General features: G+C 37.0%; 1 protein-coding gene across 2 annotated transcripts in view; it reads left to right on the top strand.

The window, feature by feature from the left end:
- Positions 1 to 22,758, top strand: part of Gucy1a2 (guanylate cyclase 1 soluble subunit alpha 2) — a 295,914-nt gene that overhangs the window by 17,793 nt on the left and 255,363 nt on the right. For both annotated transcript variants that reach the window (XM_047518478.1, XM_047518477.1), the window contains exons 2-3: positions 7,437 to 7,498; positions 15,355 to 15,476. In XM_047518478.1, the coding sequence (XP_047374434.1) occupies positions 7,437 to 7,498; positions 15,355 to 15,476 (184 nt within the window). The remainder of the gene's footprint in view (positions 1 to 7,436; positions 7,499 to 15,354; positions 15,477 to 22,758) is intronic.

Below are 22,758 nucleotides of genomic sequence, written 5' to 3'. Positions count from 1 at the left end.
TATCTAGTAAGGGTACCCATGAGTTGAAAGGCACTAATTAGCTTTGCAGTATCTACTAATTGGCATCTTTAGGCTGTGAGGCATGCCTGGCAACAGTCCTAGATGTTAGACATGGTCAGTTTAGTTCAATTTAACAATTTTTTGGCTACTTCATCATTAAGAGATTTATGCATAGAACCATCATACAACACATATTTGTATAATGAAGTGTTATTATAGTTTGATCTTATAACAACTCTGTGTAGTAGTTATCCCAGAATTCCCTATTTTATTAAGAAAAAGGAAATTGAGGTTTAGAAAAATAAATGCTATATCCAAAATAACAGCGTAGCCTGGAATTAATTCCTTTCAGCTATAATTTTCTCTGCGTTGGTGAAGTTAGAACAATGTATTTCAGTTTAGTGATGGTTAAAGGCTTGGGTTTTGGAGGCAGTCAGATTACATTCTGACTCAGACACTTATTACTTAAGTGACTTTGGGCAAGTTTTGATCTTTTTTAAGCCTCTCTAGATTTCAGTATTTTACATATACCATTGGGGCAAATGCTTCTTCCTCCCTTACAGGCTTACTGTTAGGATCAAATGACTTGATGCATGTAACATGTTGACATGCCTAACACTCAGCAGCCTGCACATTGTTGGCTGCTGTTACACTGTTTAGTCCAGAAAGGCATCAGCCCTGTGCCATTTGTGTGGTTCTGTTTGGCTTATGGTTCAAGTGTGGAGCCATGTGCCTCCAGAAGCTTTAGATATGGCATGATCTGTTTTCCAAAGACAGTGTGTGGAAACAATGCTATCTTGTTTCGGTTTGTATTTTCACCCAGACAGAACCAAAAAGGATGGTGACCAGTAAAGCATGTATCGCCTAAAATCTCCCTTCTAAGAAAGTAGTGATCATAACAGAGTTATTCAAATAACTATGAAACACTGAAAATGTGGGAAAATGACTTGATAACATCATTTTCGTAACTATTAAAAACAAACAATAAATGGAAATAAGGAATTTCACTTGACTCGTGGAAGCATTTCCTAATGATCACCCAAGTGAAATGAGTTACTGATGGAGGCAGCAGTTTGTGAGAGAAAGAGCACAGGAGACCTCCACCTTTGTAGCTGAGGCAAACACTTTCACCTCTCGAATTTTCAGTTTTCATCTGTCAAATGCGAATAATTAAATCTGAGACTTAGAGAATTGTTGTGAATAGCTATTGTGATGAAAGAAAAGAAAGTGGTCTGTAAACTGTGAGGTGTTGTGCAAAACAGTGGTGGTGGTATGAGTCTCTGGAATTCTTTGAAGACATCAGACGTTCTTGGATGAATGTGATCCTTCAGGAAGGTAGGAAAAGAGTTAAATAAATGACCACTTTTGTGTATCTCATTTGGAGGGAGTGTCTTCAGCTTAAATTAATATTGATGGCATTAGGTCTTATATCAAATTAAAATTCAAGGTCTACTTTTGAAAGGCATTAACTGAAATAACAAAGAGGAAAACAGAAAGCAAACAGACTTTGTATAGGAAGATTTAATTATCATATTGATTATATGTTAAGTATGTTCAGTTATAATCAATAATTACAACAGCAATGGTCATTGTGCATTGCTAATTAGAACATACTTCTAATAAGACAAAGGTTATCAGTTTGAATTGTCCTTTTGGGTCAGTTAGCATAATGTTAGCCCTTATCCTCCTCTCTGATAAGATCACTCACATGTATATACTCAGGTTCACCAGGAGAATGAAGTAGAGATTGGGTGAAATTTTGCAGATGTTCAACCAGTAGGGGTGGGAAGAACTTCTAATTATATTTTAGTGCATCTCTAACTTTCTATGTTTATCTTTTAGCACATTTATTACTTTTGCATTTTGCAACTAATCATCTATACTACTAGTTTTGTTTATTAAATTAGTGGTGTTAGTCACTTGAAATGGTATTTTAGCTTTCTTGTAAGGTCGTCATACTTCTAAAATGTGAGACCAGAGAAGGTGATCTAATCACCAATATGTTCTGACACTGTTTACATGGGTTTCACTAGGCAATATTGTACTTAAAAATGACCCTGAGAACTATGAACTTTTTATAAGTATTTTTCATATGGGAAAGTGGAGGCATTTTTTTTCCCCCAAGATTTCTTACTCCCAGGTGAAGAGATTTTGACTATTTTTATAAAAAGGTCAGTAGCACAGCTGGATTTGAAATACAGAGGTCCTGACTCAAAGTTCTATATTTAATTTGCAGTCTATTTTTTTTTTTTTGTTTATATGTAGTAAGTTCAGTTGCAGGCTGGGAAAAGGATATTATATCTGGATATTTAACAAGGTTAATGATTACTACAATTATGTCTCTTTCAGAAGTGAATGGGTTGTTTGAAATGACTTACTACTTTGATTTGTTGTATTGACAGTAGCAGTTATATAACTTAATCCATTGATGTCTACAGGCATAGTTATAAAGACATTTTGATTTCTTGATACTACGGAATTTGGCATAATTTTCCCTAATGTTGAGGAGAAGGTGGTGATCTCCAGGTTGAGATCCGGAGGATAAGATGGATTCTTTCTCCTCTCCCCAGCTTATCTTTTGTGGGCAAGCCTGTTTCACCCCTAGAGGTTCAGATTGTGTTATATATTGGAGGTATATATACCACAATTTACCTTAGGACTGAGGGTTGAGTTTTTGAGAAAATAAGATAGGGTTCTTTCTGAGTACTCTCCTAAGAGGGCACAAAGTGGATTTGACATTTTGTGGAGGGAAAGAAAGACAATATGCAATGAATGGTTTGGGGTACCAGTTTTGGGAGTTTGTGGTGGTGGAGATTTGGCCTATCAGAAGGCAGCATAGACATCCTGGGTGCACAGAGGCTGGGTTAGAATTGAGCCAGAGGGTGAGAGAGAGCTAAGGAAGGGAACATAGAAGTGCATTTAAGGTAAGACCTACTTCATAATTTTGCCCCTTGACCTTCCTGTTAGTATAGGTTTGATTTAAAGAATGTTATATGTTTTCAAGAAACAATCAATTGGTTTGACTACTTGTGATTATTTAATTTTGTGTTAACATTAAACGATGTTCTCGTATTGAAGACAATTTCGTGGGGGGAGAAACTGCTCTCTCTAGGAAGGATGGTTTCTTTGATTATTAGTCACGTTATGTTGAGCAGATCACGTTCTCTTTCTTATTTTGGTTATTTTTTCATTCAAATGGTGATAACACTAGTCTATTTCACTAAATTGTTTCTTTTTAGGAACAAAGGACAAATTAAAATTTTCTTTGTCTCAGTTTTCTCATCCATATGAAGAGGAAAATAATAACATTTACCTCATAATGTTGATGCGAAGGTCAAATGAATGGAATATATGGAAGGGGCTTAAAGTGGTGCCAGGAATAAAGTACAATAATTGTAATAGCTGTTATGTTTTTATACGCATGCCAGCACAAAACTAAATGCTGACTTATGTGCATGAGAGTGAATTACTCAGAAATGAAAAAAAATCCTATATTTATGCTTCAAGCAATATAATTCTTTGTTTGTCTAACGAATTCATATTTGATTATAAGCTATTAGTGACAGCTAACTGGGACTATGTTAGAATTTAGCAATTATGAGCAAGCATCTCTCAGAAGCTTATTTGTCTTGATATTTGAACAAAGAAACTACTCTCATTACCACTGACTTATTGAGATAAGGTTTATGGAGTATTGGTCTGGTTTATCAGGCTTATGTCTTCAATGAAATGTCTCAATCCTGACCACACATCAGAGGCAATTAGTAATGTGCAGCTGAAAAACCACTGAGTTAGAGTGATAATAATTCAATATGTACCCGTATCATTTAGTTTCATCAATAGATAATTTTATCATATTTAAATAAATACAATAATACAGCTATCAATGAGTGTTTCTTTTAGGCAAGGAAACATCTTTATAGGTTTCATTAAATCTAATCTTGTGTGTGTTACTGAACAGAAGTGAAGAACTTTATTTTCCAGTTATCTGTTCTTTTTTTCTTTCTTGGCATGATGAAGGGCTGTGTACATCAAATAAGAATGTAGAGTCACAGTATGTGAGAGATGAGAGGGATTCTCAAGGGCATTTGGTGAAAAGAAGACATGCTGTGAAGCCAGTCCTGGCTTGCAGGGACTTATTCACCTAAGGCTGTGTGATCTCCTAGCACTTGCTCAACTTCCCTGAGCCTCTTACTTCTTCTCTGATGAGATGAACATGCACTTTGTACAGACAACTGTGCTTCATGCTGTGTATGTGTGAATGTGCACACACACACACACACACACACACACACACACGATTCTGCCTTCTGCTTGATCCCCGCACCATCTGGCACGGATATCCAGAGCAGGGACTGTGTGGGAGCCTCAGCAGGACTGTCTGAGCCTGCAGGGCCAGCTGCTGGGAACTGTTCCCTCCCACTCTTCGGGGATCATATCTCTGGCTCTGTTGGGACTGTTTGATGACTGGCTGTTTGGATCCTATGACCTTTCACGAGCAGAACATTTAGTCTGTAGGGTCAGTCACTGCTAACCAAGCACAGTGATGCTGGTCATGAGGCTAGGGATGAAGATGACTTTTTGTCATATAATGGAAGCTTCTGGGTACCCTCTGTTTGAGACCCAGAAAATACTGCTTTCTTTTTCCAGCTATCTTCTCCCCATGCTTCTTTGTGTTGAGTTAGAACAATGGGAGGACATATTGGAGGAAACAGAAATGTCACAGCCCTCTTTGATTTTCGTTTTATGATACTAACTGTAGTTCTGTCTCTCTCTTCACCCTGTCTCTTGGAACCTCCTGCACAGGGCTTTAAAATTTTTAGGATTTGCCACCCTCCTGAGGTACATACAGAAGTCATCATGGTGGGAGTCTTTGTTCCATTGTGGGTCTTCATTCCATGCTTTTTATTCAGGTCATAGAGACCCTGAGATTATGCAAAGATATCTCTCACCAATCAGGCCATGGTTTGAGGTGATCAGTCAAAATCTGAAGACTTAGGTGAACCTGTGGTGTGGAGACATTCTGAGGGGTTGGTACTGTGTGGAGGTCAGTACTGCTTTGCAGGAGATGCTGTGTAGTCAGCCTCTGTGCTGTGGTGTGAGCCATTAGCATGTGCCCACTGGCTTCTGTGAGAATGAGGAGGTGTACATATGCTTTACCAACTTAAAGTTTTGCAGGTTGTGCCCAGAGAGCCTTTCTTTTTAATGTATTTGTAAACTATAAATTAAACTCCTACTGAGTGAGGAAGTAATTGCTTCACACAAGAAAGAAGTTAGCTTTTTAAAGGGCTTAAGTTCTTTAACAAACATGTCTTTTTTAATGACTGGGAAATTCCTAGTATAGGAAAAAATTGTCCTTTTGTACAAATGAGGTCATTCTGGTCTTAATTGGCCCTGTGCAGTCTACTTTCTGCTTTCTGTTCCATGTTTTGTGACCAGAGGTTATTGGAAGGATAATCCCTCTGTGGATATTCACTGCTTTTGGGGCATGTTGCCAAAGGGAAAGTTATCTTAGCTTAGAAACTGCCAACCCAGTGCAAGAGGCCCAGATCCCAGGGGTGCTGAGCCAGTGACTGATAATGATTTGGTTCAGGCTGGCCATGGGTTGGGTTGTTCAGCATACTTTTTCACGTGTATTACAACCGCTGCATCTGCTTCATTCTCTTTAGATTTCTCAGCCACTCCACTGATAGTTGGCTCAGGGATGATTTTTCTTTGCTAGGTGCATTGCATTTACTCTGCTTTGATTCTATCCTGATGAGTAGAAACATCTGTATCCTTTTGAGATCATCTTTTTAACCCAGTATAAATGGAAAATAGCTGCTGAAAGAAGTTGCTCTGTACATTTCTTTTGAATGCTCAGATACTGATTTTTCCTAAAATTAATTTGTGAATTTTCTTGTCTAACATGAAGAGTATGTCTGAGGTCTTAGATTCACACTGTGAAAGGGTCTTTCTATGTGGTAGTGTAGAATAGGTCTCAGTGGATGCCCCTGGTTTAACCTAAGCTCTCTTTCTTCTGACTTTAAAATAACCATTTCCTGCCAAGGAGGAGGTTACAGGTTTGATGAGTGTTAGGGAGACTGTCACACCTTTTCTGCATGTTTTATGAAGGGATGAACATGAAGAGGGTCCAACTGAAAATTGACATAGAGCTCTGTAGTCTCTTTTGATTTATATCTTTAAGACAGCCACTTACATTGAAGGAGTAGGGATTAAACATTGATATTTATTAATTCTTTCTTAGGTACTAACACCATGCTGGATCTCTTCTACAGATTACCTTTTTATAGGTACTTGGTTTGTGCAGTTAATTAGCAGCACCCCTAGAGATTACCAAATTAGGGTTCTGCCTTGTATCTCAAAGGTTCTGTGTTATATAATGGATCAATGTTTTGATGACTTTTTTTCCTGCTTGATTGAATACAGATATTTATTATTTAAAAAGCTTACTCTTGATGCTGAGAATTTAGCTCTTCTTATTATAACTTCTTAATAGAATCTATTTTCTGGGATATTTGAGTGTATTCATCATAGTTCCCTAAGTCTGAAACTCCAAGTTCAGGCCCTGTAGCCTAAATAAGTCAGAGAATAATTTCTTGATCTAGAATTTAAAAACTCTTATCTTCAGCTGTCCTGGGGAGGAGAGGATTATAAAATTCAGTCATGAGCGGCTTATATATTTGCTGTAGACCCCATTTTTTTGTCCATAGTCGTTGTGGCCCTTGTAGGAGGCTCCAGAAAGAACCCTTGCTTGAAATCTCTTGGGACACTGAGTAAGTCAGGCTGTCTGCTACTTGAAGTGATGTCTGTAGGGCTCTGGACCACCTGTTTCCCATCCTTCCCTAGCCTTCCTATTAGTCTCCTCAGATGTACAACTAATGGGGGAAAAAAAAAAGATCACCTAATTTTAAAAATATCTCTTGTTATAAAGTGGACTGTATAACTCAATTTATTGCAGCTGGCTACACCATTCTTGAAAGTCTTGTTAAAGCATAAAATGTTAAGATGTGTCCTTTCATTTCAGTTGGTCATTACCTTGTGCAGATATATAAGCTGGGCAGGAAGAACTGTGAGCTGGGTTTCTGTAGTACAGCCTCCCACTGCTCCAAGGTCTCCGTTGATTGTAGGCAGCCCATGAATATGTTGCTGAACTTCATTGCCGGTTCAAAAAAAAAAAAAAAAAAAAAAAGATTGAGGAAAAAATGTGGCTAGAAGATACTATCATACTTGAAATTGGGAAATGTGGGGTAATTGCTGAATGCCTCATTAGTTTCTGCAGGGAAAATATATGGCCTAATGCAAAATGTGTTCATATTGTAAAGTGAACACTCTTGTGAGATAAATTAGAAGCTGCATTTTTTGCCTAGAATACTTAGAACAGGAATGACACTATTTGCTGATAATGTATTTTTGTTGTTATTATTATCCTGTAGCCTCAGACGATACAGCAAACTCTCAAGAGGACATTACAGTATTATGAACATCAAGTTATTGGGTGAGTAAAAATGAATTTTGGTCATTAATGGGGACAAATTAAGGTAATTACTCAAATGTGGTTGTTGAACATGTGGTTATTTTGTTACCCAGGTCAGCCTTGTCTCACAGTGGTTATGGTCTCAAAGTGTGGGATGGGGACTGATGAGGGTCCCTTGATTTCCTTTGGTTAATTTGTGTTTAATTCTTTTACATGATATTCCATTTTTGTCATTGCTCTCCTTTCCTTTTGGTCCTTCTTATGTTCTTACCCTCTCATTCCACGATTGAATCTTATAATTGTGCCTTATTACTGTGGTAAGATTTGTTGATACCAACTAGGAGGCTTTGAATGACATGTTAGAATCTTTAGGGAGAGTTTAATCAAAATCCCTGTAAGCTTAAAACACATCAGTGAGAGGTATTGGTTTAGCTAGAGTCACTTGCTACATATTTATCTGAATTATTCCCTATTTCTCAAATAGCTTATGATATGGTGCGAAGTAAGATTTGATATCAAAAGGTAGGAATTCAAGGTCTCTTCAGCACTTAGAACTTTTAATTACTTTATCTCTTTTGTAAAATGTGATGATGATAGTGATAACTAAATCAAGGTTCAGATGTCATAATGAAATGAGATAATTTCAATGAAAGTGTTTTCTGAATAGAAAACTCCAGATGAGCATCAGGTACACCTTCGATTTGATTCAGTTGGCAGAAGGCAATTGCTTAACAAAAGCCTAAATTTACTTTCTTTTTTCACTCTAGCTTTTAAAATTCATTGACATTAGAGGCAATGTATATTTTTAAATCATCTTGTTAGTATTCTCTATATGTTATAGTGATTTATCTTTGTAAGATTTTTAAGAACTTTTAAGAAGTCACGATTCAAAACCTGTTACTTCTTAAAATATCAGGGATCATTTTACATTATGGCTAATGGTCATTGTAAATAGGAATAAGTACATATTTTTGGCCATTTTGTTGTATTGTAAGTTTTTTTAAAAAACAAAACAGAAGGAAAGAACATGAACTGAAAGATAATTTCAGTACCTGGTACAATACCGTGTACTTTTAAGTGCTCAATGATTATGTTAATTGTCATTTCAAAGGGAATTGCTTTGAAGCTTTATCGTACTAATCCTCAAGAGTGCAGTACTAGGAAAAACATTATTTAAACTCATGAGATGGCTTTTAGTTTGAGGCCATTAGTGATTTCAAACGGTTTATCCTAATGGAGCTAAAGAATGTCAAATTAATCTTTCCCCACACCTTCCAAAATAAAACAATACTCTCATTGAGCTTGCTACTTTCGAAGTATGGTGTATGGATTAAATTAGTTAGTATATTTAGAATAGTTTCTTTTATGTGGTCACCCCTACATACTAGTTTGCTCTTATGTTTATTATTAATATTTTTATGATAATACCAATTATCAAACCCAAATTAGTTTCTGGAATGATGACTGTTCTCTCTGTTCTGAAACTAAATAATGAAGATGGTATCCTCACTTTTGAACTCAACTATGGCTTCAAGGCAAATCGGAATGGTATTCTTAAGATATAATCAGAATAGATAACTATATTGCAATAATCAGCAGAACATTCTTTTTTTTCCATTAGTAGGATGGGGTTCTCTTTTAACTAACTGCCTCAACTCTCCTCTCTAGACAGATATGGCCTGTGGTGTCCTTGTTCATTGCCTAACTGGTCTTTTCCTACTTCTGTTTATTGCAGATACCATATACAGAATAAAGAGAATTTGTTAGAGGTTGGTTTTGATGTTCAGCTTGATCCAAATAGGCCTGTGGTCATACTTTCATTGGGTGTGGCTGACATCCAGCATGTGAAGCACTTTTGCTGTCTGCCTCTGCCATGGACACAGGCAGGGCTAGCTGGCAGCAATTTTGTCACACTTGCCTTTCTTAACTTTGTCTTCCCTTCTTCCCTGTTCCTTATCATATGGTTTCTGTCCCCAATTCACTCCTTTGCCTTTTAGACTCCACCTTTCTTCTTTCTATTTCTCACTTCAAAACTGAAAAAAGAGAGCAGCTAATATTACTCACACTTGGACTAAAATGTGTTCACACCTTTGTGTTGTTATTCTTAAGAAAACACAATTTAAGGCTTTTTATCTCTAACTGTGAAAAGGAATGTTTTTCTTACAGTTAAGGGGATTTGAGGCAATGGAGAATAAGTAATGACAAGCATTATTTTACATATTTTGGGGGAGGTATGGGTGAGAAGGAGATGCTTTTTAAATTTCTGAGGCGGGGATTTCCTAAGACTTGTCTTGAAGTAGCTCAGCTTAGGTTCCTTGAATTGTGGTGCTGAATCAGGGTGGATAAGAGGGTAGGAGTTAGCCCTTCTCTTTTTAAGTTCTTAATTTAGCTTCCAATCATTGACCTTTCCATCCTCCCTTTCCTCTCCTCAAAACTCTGCCTTAGAGCTGCTTTATTTTTCAGAGCTCTGGGATAGTGTATCTTGTTCCTTGAATTATTATGCTGGTTGCCCATAGAAACTCTGTGAGGCTTTTTTTGTCTCCTAAGACCTAGACTTGAATTCAAGGAGCAGCTGTTCAAAGATTACAGATGGAGGATTGGGAGGGAGTAGATGAGGGAGTGTGTTCTTAGGGAGTAAGATAACCTCTCTGTGCCAGCCACTATATCTTTAAACATTTATCCTACTCTTTAATCTATCCATTCACTCATTCATTTATTTATTCATAGAGATCACTTACATTGGGCAAATGAGTGCTAAAATAATTTATTCATGCTGTGTGATAAATCTTTTCTTCATTTCTACTGCCATCATCATCTCTCACTGAGAGATTCTGATCTAGTTTTCTGGCTTCTACCATCCCCCAATACTGAGTTCTCACCACGGTAAAGTAATTAAAACTTTAGATCATGCTACTTTCTTCCTTGAAACCACGAGTTCTCAAATGTTAATGTGCAACAGTGGCACCTTGCAGTCTTGTTAAAATGCAGTTTTCTGGACCTATTATATTTGAGCTTTTCAGAGACATAAAACCAGTAGAACATATGTTTTATGTGTGTGTGTGTGTGTGTGTGTGTGTGTGTGTGTGTGTGAGATCAGAGGCTGAATGACTTGATTGTGAGGCTGGTTCTTGGGAAAACAAGTAGCTGCTTGGTCCAAGAAGCTGGAAGCCTCAGAAAAAGAGGGACCAATGATGTAACCCCAGTTTGACTGAAGACCTAGAAGCTCCCTCGAGAGTTATTGGTGCAAGTTTGGTTTTGAAGGCTGAAGAACCTGGGGCTTAATGTCTGTGGGCAATGACAACAGTAAAAATCTCAGTGGTTTAAGAGTTAAGCATGCACGTATGTTCTAACTTCCTTCTTTTTCCACCTTTTGTTCCATCTGGGCTCCCAGCCATTGGGTGATGCTGCCCATGTTCAAGAAAGGCCTTTCCCATGAAGTTTGCTGACCCACATGACAACGTGGAGTGTGCCAGACTAAATTTTCCAGGCATGTCTCAATATAGTCAGAATGACAGCAAAGATTAAACTACCCCATTCACCTGTAGAGTTTCTGATTTTGTAGATCTGGGGAGGTCTCAAGTTCCAGGTAATACTGACACTGCTGGTCCAGGGATCACACTTTGAAACACCTACTATAAATCATATAATGGTTAATTTTGATAGGGTATAGTTCTACTCTTTCTGTGATGTGACCCCTGTTTATGCTTCTTATTTCTTGTTTATTGCCCCTTTCCTTTTTTTCTCTCCAATCTGACTTTTTGTTTGTTCCTCAACTATACCACTCCTAGCCTCAAGGGCTTGGCATGTAATGTTCCATTTTCTTGGAATGCTCTGTACTCAGATGTTTACATGGTTTATTTCTTTTGTGCATTCAGGTCTCTGACCAAAGGTTATCTATTCAAAAGATCTGTCCTGAGCTCCCAAGGAAAAGGAGCCCTCTAGCCCCACTTCATTCTCCAACTGCAATCATTTTCTCTTATACTACCTTCTATAATTTCTTTTCATAGTGCTTATCATCAGCTGATATTATCTTGTTTATTTTCTTATTTATGTGTTAATTCTACCTACATGCTTCTATATAAGCTTGTAGGAGGGGCCAAGAGCTTCTTGGAGGGGAAGTGAATAAATCAATAAATAACATGCTAGAGGTATGGACACAGAGTTTTTAGGAGCATAGTGAATAAAAGAGTTAATTATGCATGAGAAGTGGGTACAAAGCGAAGGGTACAAATAACCTCCAATATGCATTATGGTTGTAAAATTTATGATTTTAGTATCTTGGGCCCTTTTGTATGTGGCATAAATTATGTCAATTCATTTGCCCAGTTCCCATTTATGCTTAATATTCTGCCAAATTGACTTTGTGGTAAACTCTGATTGCTTTATGAACTCTAAATGTTAATGTTGACTCGGAGAGCTTCTTGTCTGTGTAGCAGTCTTCTTCCCTCAATACAAAATCAGAGAGAGGGTGGTGAATATCTTTATGTTACTTTCTTTTTAACTCATGTTTCTATGGAATGGATGAGCTGTTGGGGCTATGCGAAATAGGTAGCACAGTGAGAAACAGAGGGGATTGGTAGGAGATGGCAAGATTCAGTTTAGGAATTAAGAGGAATATTTTAGATATTAAGAGGAATACCTGTTTATGATGACATTTTCCCCTAATGTCCTTCTTGCCATTTTCTTGTGCCTTTTCTTCTCTCTGTGGGTCTTTGTTGGGGAGTGACTGTGCTTTGGAGGTAGACAGATAATTTTTACTAGACTTAAAGTCACATTCTGCTATTGAATAATCTTGGAAAATTACTTGAAATTCCTGGGCCTTAGTTTTCTCCCTTGAAAAATATGAATAACAATGGGATCAGGGTGAAGTTTATGGAATATGAATGTTAATACTATGTGAAATCATATAATCATGTAGTTACTACAGTGCCCAGAGGCAAAGGTCATTAAGGCCTCCACTGAGTTATTGTTACCTCTATTAGCATTTAACTCTTTTTCTTTTCGTATTTTTGTATTTCAGTTTTTATTTATTATCTTTCCCTTTATCCTCTTGCTGTCCTTTCCCATCTTCCTTGGGCCTTTCAAGGTTGGGAATCCATTGTTTAGCATTAGGAAGTAGACATGCCCAGTTCATGTTCCAGCTATGACTTTCTTCTTACAAATTCCTTTTGCTTTACATTCATTTGACCTAAATTTTCTGACTCATGAGTACCTGACTCAACTTCTATAACTTATTCTTATGCTGTATGACTCCCTTTGGTCTGAGCTCAGACAGTGGGTTACTGTGGCAGTGTCAACAAAGCAGAGCTTTCTTTAGAAAACTATCATGGAAAACAAATGGTAGTCAATATTCCTGAGATCTGTTGTCCATTCAGTCTGCATTTTAAACAATAAAGCTTAAGGGAATATGTATTCAGAATCATGACATTCATTTTATACATTTAGCAGCATATACATTGTTAATATCACCTGGCCTGTGGCCAGCCTCATATTAGTTGGATGACACCATTTCCTATAACCATCTAAAATTAAACTGTATTACTCCTGTTATCATTGTGGGTCCTATGCTGGTTTTACACAACTAACCTTCTGTTCTATTTTTCTTTTGACAATTGAAAGGAGATTAAGCCAGAATAATTTCAGTAGCGTGTTAGAAGTCAGAGTGGGTGAGCCCTGGTTATTCTGGGAAACAAACTTCAAATATATTTCTTATGCTTTCATGGTCAGATTTTGTGGTTGTAAATAATTGTATCTAAAATATGTTCTGATTTATTTTTCACATATTTACAAAGAATAACTATATCTTTTTGAATAAAAACAGCAAATTAGACAATAGGTACTATCTATTACTTACTGTTTGAGGCAACATTCTGGGCACTTTACATCTGCTATTTACTCCTAACCACATATTTCACAGACTCATGTATCACACTCATTTTACAGATGAGGAAATCGAGGGTGAGTGAAAAAGTTATTTGCCCAAAGTCACTCAATAAAAGTGACTGAACTTGATTTAAAACTAATGCTGTGGGTGTGTTTAACATCTGTGCTCCCTATTCCACCTCTCATTGAGTGACTCCTGTATTCTAGAAACTGTACTAAGCATTTTTTCTAACTGGTTTGTTAGAGTCTAATCTCAGCAGGTTGGGGTTACAAACATGAAACCATTTTTTTTTTTTTCTCCAGCATTCACTTCAAAACTTCAAGCATGCTAGGATGAATCCCTTTGGTACTTGCTCGGATAGATTACTTTGTTTTCTAAGTAATTTTTAAGGATTATAAAATCCATGGCAGGCCAGTTTAAATCTCCTGTCTGATATCCTGGCTACCTCTTTTCTCCCTCTCCCTGCTTGGGCCAGACCTTGGCCTGAAGAATTTGGGGTGTAGTGCTGAGAAGGTCTGATGTGAGTGTTCACTTCTCTCAAAGTCACTCCTTTCTGATGTGTTGTGTCAAGTATGAGTGAAATGGAGAATGGCAGAAGCCTCTGTGAATTCACTAATGGTCATAACAACTGTGTCCTGGCTATGAGGCCCTCAGTGAAATGTATGTGTGGGTTCCATCCCTCCCAACTGTTTCACATGCCCCAGCTCCTGCCTCTGAGGACTGTACTCCACAGTCTTGCTGGTGGGATCCCAGCCCTGGCCTGGGAAAGCAGCAGGATGACTGGACAACTCAGCTCTCCCCTCTTCAGTGGCATCTCCCTAGCTTACAGGAAGCTCCTGTTTACTTGTAAAATGGTGGGCCTGAAGGTTGCTTCCAAATTTGTTTTATTTCTTTTTCTTGTCAATGAGTCTCTCCAGAATTTTCTTCTACTCAGTCAGGCTTGGGAGGATGATCAGGAAATCCCCTGCCTCAGCAGATGTTCACTGGGGAATGAGATAACCACCATCTGATCTCTACCCTGTCTCCAACTGGGCTTCTGCAGAGGGACACTCCTCTTTTCTCCTGTCTCAGAGGGGAGGGGAAAGGTGCAATCACACGCTCTCCTTGACCCAGCAACTTGCTCTTCTGATTTTTTTTTGGGGGGGTGGGGTTGGGGGAGTTCTTTCTATTTCTTTTCTTTTGTGAATCAGTGGTGGGGTGACAGTGGCAGTGGCTATTTATCCATCTCTTAAATCCTGAAGAAGTGTTCCGATCTTCTTGGCTACTTTTTGGGAATGTGAGAGCATTTGGCCTCCACTGGCCTCAGCTTTGATGCTTTAACCCTCATTCAGAGGCAGCTGGATGAACCCCAGCCAACATTCAGATGCACTGGCATCATGTTATTTAGTCCTCACAGGATCTCTAGGAGTCTCTTCTTTATTTGAGGGAGGAAAGGTACAGTAATAGAGATTAGGTGACTTGCTCAATATCTATCTTGCCAGATAGAAAATGGTAAGACTCTGACTCAAATTCTGCCGGATTCTGAATGCTATGGTTATTTATTTGTTTGTTATCCATACACCATACTGCTCTCTTCTCCACTGTGATGGGGTCTACAGTGTGTGTAGTTTCAAAATAGCAGTGTGCCAATGCATCAAACTAGTACTGCTAGTATTTCTTTTTCTAGGCAACTTCCTTGCCGGAAGATTACCAACAGCAAATAAGTGCTCATGGAGAATATAATAGCTATACAAAGCTAATGTATGTTGGTTCTCCCCATCTATTTTTTTTCATAATCAGTTTTCTCATCAAATGATTCCCTCCAGTTCTAAGTCAACACTGCTAACCATGGTGGAAATGGTGGGTTATGCCAGAATTATGTCTAAATGTTCAGTTATTTTAAAATGTGATTAACCTGAAAGTGTAGACCGTGTGTGTTTGTTTGTGTGTATATGAGTGCATTTGCAGATTCTTTCACAATTTTCTCTGTATGCTAATTTTATTTTCTTCTTAGTTATAGGGATGCAGAAAAGAATTTCCACAATATCTCTAACAGATGCTCCTATGCAGACCATTCCAACAAAGAAGAAATTGAAGATGTCTCAGGAATTCTTCAGTGCACTGCTAATGTACTCGGTATATTAACTCTCTATATTGTTGAAAGAGAATAAAAGAGGGGAGGGGAAAAGTACAGATTTAAATGGTTCATTTTCTACTTAAGAAAGATTTGGAGAAAATGGCTACTTGTGACCAAGTTCTTATCATTAAGTGATTTAATCTTAATATTCTTGAAGATGTTTGAGCAGAAATTATATGTATATCATTTACTTGCAGACTGAAAAAATTATAAAAAATATTTATATTCCAAGGAAACTTTTCCAGATATTCATATGTTAGTATAATCCATATGTTCTGGTCATTAGTTTCAGCTAATGACCTCTCAAAGTCATACTCTGTTATTTCTGGGAGGCCCTGCTTGGGCCTAAAGGGTCACTCGCATGGACTCATGGTGAACTTAGCAACTCAGAGGTCATGTCTGTGACTGAATAAGTGAAGCACATCATCTACTGATGTGTCCTGCTTGGGGCTGGGTGAATGTGCATCTTGAAGATGCCAATATTCATCTTCTGGTTTTTGAATGCTTCTAACGTGGTTAAAGTATTGTGAGAAACTGCCCTGGATCCCATAGCCTTAAGGTACTGTAACTGAGATATATTGTCTGGAGGTCTTGGTATGTATTTCACACAAAGTAGTCACTATAGCAGGAATACCATTTTCCTTAATGTCTTACAGAAGTTTTTTTTTTTTTTTATGAAAAGTACTCCTTTCAGTTCTTTTTACAAGCCTCCTTTTTTCCTTATAACTCAGATAGGAATCAGTGGGGGTAATGGTGGTAGTAGGGGACCACAAATCTAAGTGACTGGCTCCATTCAAAAAGCAGAATCACCCCTCCTTCAGAATCAGGTGATGGAGACTGGAGCAAACTCGTTTGCCTATCTTTCTTTTCCTTTATAGAAAGTACTTTCTTTTCCTTTATGGAATATCCAGATTCCTCCTACAAAGAAATTTGGGTGACTTTAACCCCAGAGTCACCCGATTTTTCTAAACATGTCTGATTCCCAGAGGAGATTTCTTTAACCCTCAAGCTGGATCTCCAGTTACCAATGACTACTTTTTCATCCTGGATTATTTTTAGTGAAAAATACTGTAATAAGAAAGTGGACCCTTTGTGAGGGGAGGCATAAAGATAGATATAAGTGGTTTGTCTACAATAGAATGCAAAACACTGATGGACAACAAAAAGAAGGTTGAAAATTCATGTACCTCAATTTTAGGACAACTTCAGTGGCTATGGTATTAATGAGGTAAATCTTATTATTGGAGAAGATAAAGGAAAATAAAGAGGGCTAGAGCTGCACATGACCCAAGAGCAGTTTCAGGTTTTCTGGTTTTGCATTTTTGAGGATTTTCCCATGAGTAACCTCTATTTGTTTTGACACATGGTAATTTCAAAAAACATGGCAAGATGATGTCTGGCTAAAAAGGATGTAATGGAATCTCTGGGGAGGAATGTTGAATATTTTGAAAAGTTGCTCCTTATCCAGTTTCTAAATGTTTCCCTAACTTCACATCTTCTTTCCTTATGCTCTCCACCTTGACGATCACTGAGTTAGAGGGAGTGGGAGGTGTTAAAAGATAATGTGTGTATAAGGAGTGCTAAAGACATCTGAGCTGGGACTTGTAAATGAGCATGCAGAATTCTTGCAGAGAAGAAACCCTGGGTCAGACAGTTTCATATGAAAACCATCAGGGGACACTGTCGGCCCAGCACAGCTTAGTTGCCCTTCAAAAGCTGCCATGAAATGCTAAGTAGTGAGAAAAAAGAGCAGCAGGCAGTGATATTAGAGAAAACTGGTAATACAAGGAAAGGAGTCATTTTAAGTACTTATAATTTAGAAGGTGACTGTATAATAGGGCTTAGATTTCCATAAATATTAATTTTTCCTAGAAAAGAGATATTAGGTCTTGGGCTGGGAATGTAGCTCAGTAGGTCTGATTTTTTTTCCCCCTTTAAGTAATGATGGGTTGGTCTTATGATTTAAAGTGCAATCTTGTAAAAATTTTAATCGCTAAAAAATAAACCCAAATGCCTGCTACTTGTTGACCAGCTGCTGGCATGAATCCAACAGATGATTATATCCTAAGAGGTAGCTGTTTGCTTTTGAATAAAGTCCTTTCAAAACTCTTGAAATATAGACTTTTTTAGGGCAAAGATAACAACTTTACCGGTCATATTCAATGAAAGCTTTGTTTTTAATGAGTCACTGAACTATGATTAATCTTGGCTTGCTAAGATTTCATCTTTTTAAAAAAATTAATTTAAATTCTCTTGTGCAAGCATTTATGAGAATGAAAAAATTGGCTAACGTACTGGACACACACACAAACACACACACACACCACAAGAAAAGGAGTGTTTTGGGGGGAAGATGGGAAGTGGCATGGAGAAAAAAGATTTCATCCAGGTTAAGAAAAACATTGATGCCTGGGAACCTTCTCTGGATGCCCCAGTAGTCCAGCTCTATGATTTATATCCATCACCTTTGGGAAGTGTGTTTAGAATACCGATGGATTCAGAGTAATAAATACCTATTTCTTTTACTTTCTTATCCTGTTATAGGACTGGAGTAGAAACTGGACATGTGTTTATTTGTTATCTCTGTGTTACCTATACATAACCCACTTCAAAGAAGACTTGAAGTCATAAGTCAGGAAATATGGTCACAGAAGCAAATTTTTCTTTTTGCAAAATGACCATCTTATCTGCTTAGTATAGACTGTTATAGGTAGATTGGCTATTTACTGGTGCCTCAGGTTGAAGTTTGAGGTTAGGGGGAGATATGCAATGAAATAGGGGACCTGAAAAGAGGGACAGAGTGATCTGAATCCCAGCAATTCCTCCATTATACATTTGTTCGCTCTGCTCCTCCAACAGGACTCCCTAGAAATATGCTTCTTAGTGTGGTTCATGCTGCTGTGGTAGTGGGAAGGAACTGTTTCCAGGTATCAAAATTTTGTGGGTTTTTTTTTTTTTTCATTTATTTCTCTTTTGTTGACTTAGAAACCAGTTGTGTCTACTTTCTGTCTCATGATTTACTAATGAGGAATATTGAGTACCTTCAGCTCCTTGCCTTCTATTCAACTCACTTTGGTGCCCTGGTAATCACTGCGTTGATGCAGCAGAGTATGCTAAAGAGGCCCTTAAAACTCTGGGAAAAGATTATGTAAAGAAAGATAGTTGTGAAAAATGCCTTCCCTGCTGGAGGCTTTTAGTGTTAAATTTACTGCATTATTTGGTACATAATGTCTTTTGCATACTGAAATGATCTAATTTTAGTTGTTTGAAAAATATAAACCTTTTTTAAATAATAATCTGATAACAACTAATTTTAGTTTGAATTAAATAACAAAAATGTGTTTATACTCCTTTAAAGCATAGCATTTAGTATTTTCTTGGAAACTGTAATGGTTGAATAGTATGATGAAGTGTATACTAACGGTTCTATGCTATGTTTGCTGCTTAAATGTTGCCACTTGACCCAGTGGCTTGGATTTAGATATTATTGTAGGGATGGAGACAGAGAATGAGTAGAGAGAGATAAGGGAGAGAGATGACAAACCACATCATCCCCTCTGCCATAATGAGTTAAATATAAATGCAGTTGTGACTGTTTCAGTTTTAACAAATTTTAAAGCTATTGAGGGGGTGGTAGGTGCTTTAGTTGTAGAGCTGCAAAAACTATGGGATCGGGAAAGTGGTGTTTGGAAAAGATGTTCCACAGTAGGTCAGAGATCAAATAAATGACAGCTCTAGGTTAATTCATTTACTGATGAATTACCGCAAACGAAGGTCTGCTATTTTTAGTAAGCAACAGTTATTTGCTAAGTGTTGCCCAAAACATAGTTTTATACTGCCCTTGCTGAGTACATTTTCTCTCAAAATATTCAGGAAGGACATGAGTTGTGAAAGGACATTCATTAACATTTTCTCTATGTTAAAGGTCTCTGTCAGAGTGGTGTTTTATCTTCTTCAAAAAGTTTAACACATTTAAAGTCAGAATGAGAGTAATGTTATCATGCGATTATTTTGTTTGGAAAGTGCTAGTCAGAAGGATGGAGGAGTTGACTTCTAGGGCATATTCCTCATCGTGTTGTCTTAGAATTAGAAATTCTGAAGTACTGTGAAATCAGAGCACTTTATGAAGTGTCACAGATTCCAGAATCTTTAGCTGTCATGGAGCTTTGTGTGTTGTTGTTTGTTTTTAATAAGTAATGATATATTGTCTACATGCCAATGTATATGTACTTTTTTATTTTATTGTGCCATGGAATGTGCATTTAGAAGTCTTTAATCAGTGATAAAACTGTGATGAATTATGCTTATATTTAAGCCACTACCTTGAGTGTTTTCTTGAAATAAACTCTTAAGTCATGTAATTGTTTAGTGGATTAGAATATGTATAACATATTTAACTTCTTGGAGAGATAGTTATATATGTATGACATATTTAGCAACTTACCATTTTTATTATTGATGAATTAAGATTGATAGGAATTAATAAATTCTGCCAGTATAGTTCTTGTTACTGTAAAGTTGGTAACTGATCAGTTTTTCTTTCATTAAAAATGATTGCTTTCAGTATTTTAATAAGAATGAATTGGAATTAAGGTCATTGGAGGGGAAATAGGTTGATAATTTTATAATAATGTAGTGAGTTGGAGTAAAGACTAGGGCCCAAATACTGGGGTTGACAACTCAGCCCAGTTACTCACTAACTGTATGAACTGGAGTGATTTACTTAATCTTTTCATATCTCATATTTCTCATTTGTAAAATGGACATAATTATATATTCTCTCAGTTGGTAGGTAGATTACATATGTTAACATATAAAGTACTTGGATTAGCCTGATATAGAACAACCATAAATGTTTGCTCTTGTTACTGATGAATATTCACAAAATATAGTTTGCATTAGACCTGGGAAGTCAATATTGTTCATTGTTTAGGTAAGAAAACTGATATTCTGCAAGCTTGACTCATTGTTAACTTCTGTGGTTGGAGTTAATAAGCCACAGAGGCAGAATTTAAGTCTAATTCCAAACACCACGTCCTTTCCAGTATTTCATGCTGTCTTTCGGTCTCTGGACTAAGATTCTTATGTCATTTCCCTTCTAATGCTAATTACATGCAGTCTTTCTAGTTCTCTGAATTATCAGAGTAGTCATGATGTTGCATTTTACTCAGTTCATTGCTCTTTCAAAGCGTACTTAGTAGACTTGCTTATATGTGGCAAGTAGGACCAAAACTGTTGAAGATTATAATGAAACTGCACAATCCTCATCAGTATTGAGGATTGTGCAGTTTCATTATAATTTGGATAATTTTCAGTTTAAAAATTGTATGATTTTTCTTTAGATTACAGGTCAGCACTTGTCATATAAACTAAGGGTGATGGTGTTTGCTAGCATGACACAAATGTAAATTCATGGTTCTGCTATAATAAATAAATGCTGCCAGTTCTTTTGACCTGAAGATTTCAAACTGATCTTCCTGTGTCGGTGGCTTACTGTGTTAGATATCATTGGGTTAGCACAAAGACTGCAAAAAGACTACATTTCTGATATCACTGCTTTAGAAAAGGGAAAAGCTTAGGTATATTGTTATAGTATCTCATTTAATAATTTCTAACAGAGATCTTGGGTTGTGATTCTGTGTAAATGGGAGAGAACTTTTGTTTTCTGCTTATTTACTTTTCCTGATACAGCAGGGAAGTCTGAAAGGAAACGAGACCACACAGTGTGACATTGCCTTCAGTATATGTAACATAAACACTTTGATGAAAAATGATCCTTAAAATATGCAGATCAGCTTTAGAAGATGCAAGCATACTGTGTAGAAACCAGGAGTGTCTCCCCACACTCCCCCATAGCTATTCTTTCTCTTTAAGGAGCATCTTCTGAATCCTGTCACATTTGTGCTGCTAACTCTTCACCCTTAGCTTCTGGAAAAGCGTGGCAGCCTCTTTCCTTCCTTTTTTGTTTTCATCTTAGGTTATCTCCACGGTGTTGTTCCTATATCACTAGCAATTTTCCACCTGCCACTTCTTTGGTGAGAGGAGAACCTTTTACATTCCTAAATTTTTCAGAGTATCCATTGTTCTGTTTTTTAAATTCTCCAGTAGGCAAGTTTTTACTTCTCTTTTTCCTTTAAGTATTTTTAAAGTAAACTTCTATATTCATATAGTTCTAGATTTATAGAAAAGTGAACACAGTTCTCATATACCCACACCCATTGTCCCCTTCCACTGACATCTTATGTTAATATGGTACTTTATTTCCAATTAAGAACCAATATAGATACTAATAAATTCTGTGCCTTTTTCAGATATCCTAATTTTTTACCTGATATTTTTCTGTTCCTGCATCTCACTTAAGATGCCCCATTACATTTAGTGTGTGTTTTCTTAGACTCCTTTTTTCAATTTTTCCAACTTTTCTTAATTTTGGTGACCTTGACAGTTCTGTCCTGGTCAGCTCTTTTAATTGGTCACATGTGATTTAACATATGCCCATCAGTTTGTGTGTGTGTGTGTGTGTGTGTGTGTGTGTGTGTGTGTGTGTGAGAGAGAGAGAGAGAGAGAGAGAGAATAATTCCTTAACATCTAGCTTGAGAATTCTGCTTATGAAAATGAATAAAGTAATAAAATTTTAAGTTAAGTGAGTTTGACTTGATACTGATAGTGCTGAAAGGAATCATAACTAAGCAAGATGGGGGTTAAGAGAACAAAAAAAATATTAATATGACTGCCTGCGGATATCTTCTGCTTTCAACATCAACAAACAAGGTCCCATGGGTCATGCCAATTCTAAGTCACGCCCAAATCCCTAAAATATTTCATTTCTCACCACATAACACCAGTTAACTCCTCCAGTGACTTATTTTTATTCAACTAAAAGGAAAGTTTTTCCTATTAGTACCAATTAGTACCTTTCTTCTATAACTAATGAATATTTTAAGCAGTTTCTAAATTCAATGATAAATCCTGGAAAAGCGCTTAGAACGATATAACACAAAAACACTACATATACTATGAATGCTATGTTTATAACTTGAGCCAACTCTTTGAATTAAAAAATATTTCATAAATATCTTTTGCTAATGGTTATTCTGGCTATGGAAGTATTTTCCTAGCTCCAAATGGGAGATAGAAATCCAGAAAGCAAGAATTTTGAGCTGATAAAAATGAGAAGAATCCAGCTTGTATTTCTATTACAGCACATTTCCCAATTATTTGCATGACTTTCTCTTCAATTTAACTGTGTGTACTTAGTGGTTAGATGCCATATTTAGTTGT

This window comes from Sciurus carolinensis, chromosome 11 (assembly GCF_902686445.1).
Source record: "Sciurus carolinensis chromosome 11, mSciCar1.2, whole genome shotgun sequence".
Lineage (NCBI taxonomy): Eukaryota > Metazoa > Chordata > Mammalia > Rodentia > Sciuridae > Sciurus > Sciurus carolinensis.
The sequence above is the reverse complement of the archived record's forward strand: the minus strand, read 5'-3'. Positions and strand labels throughout refer to the sequence as shown.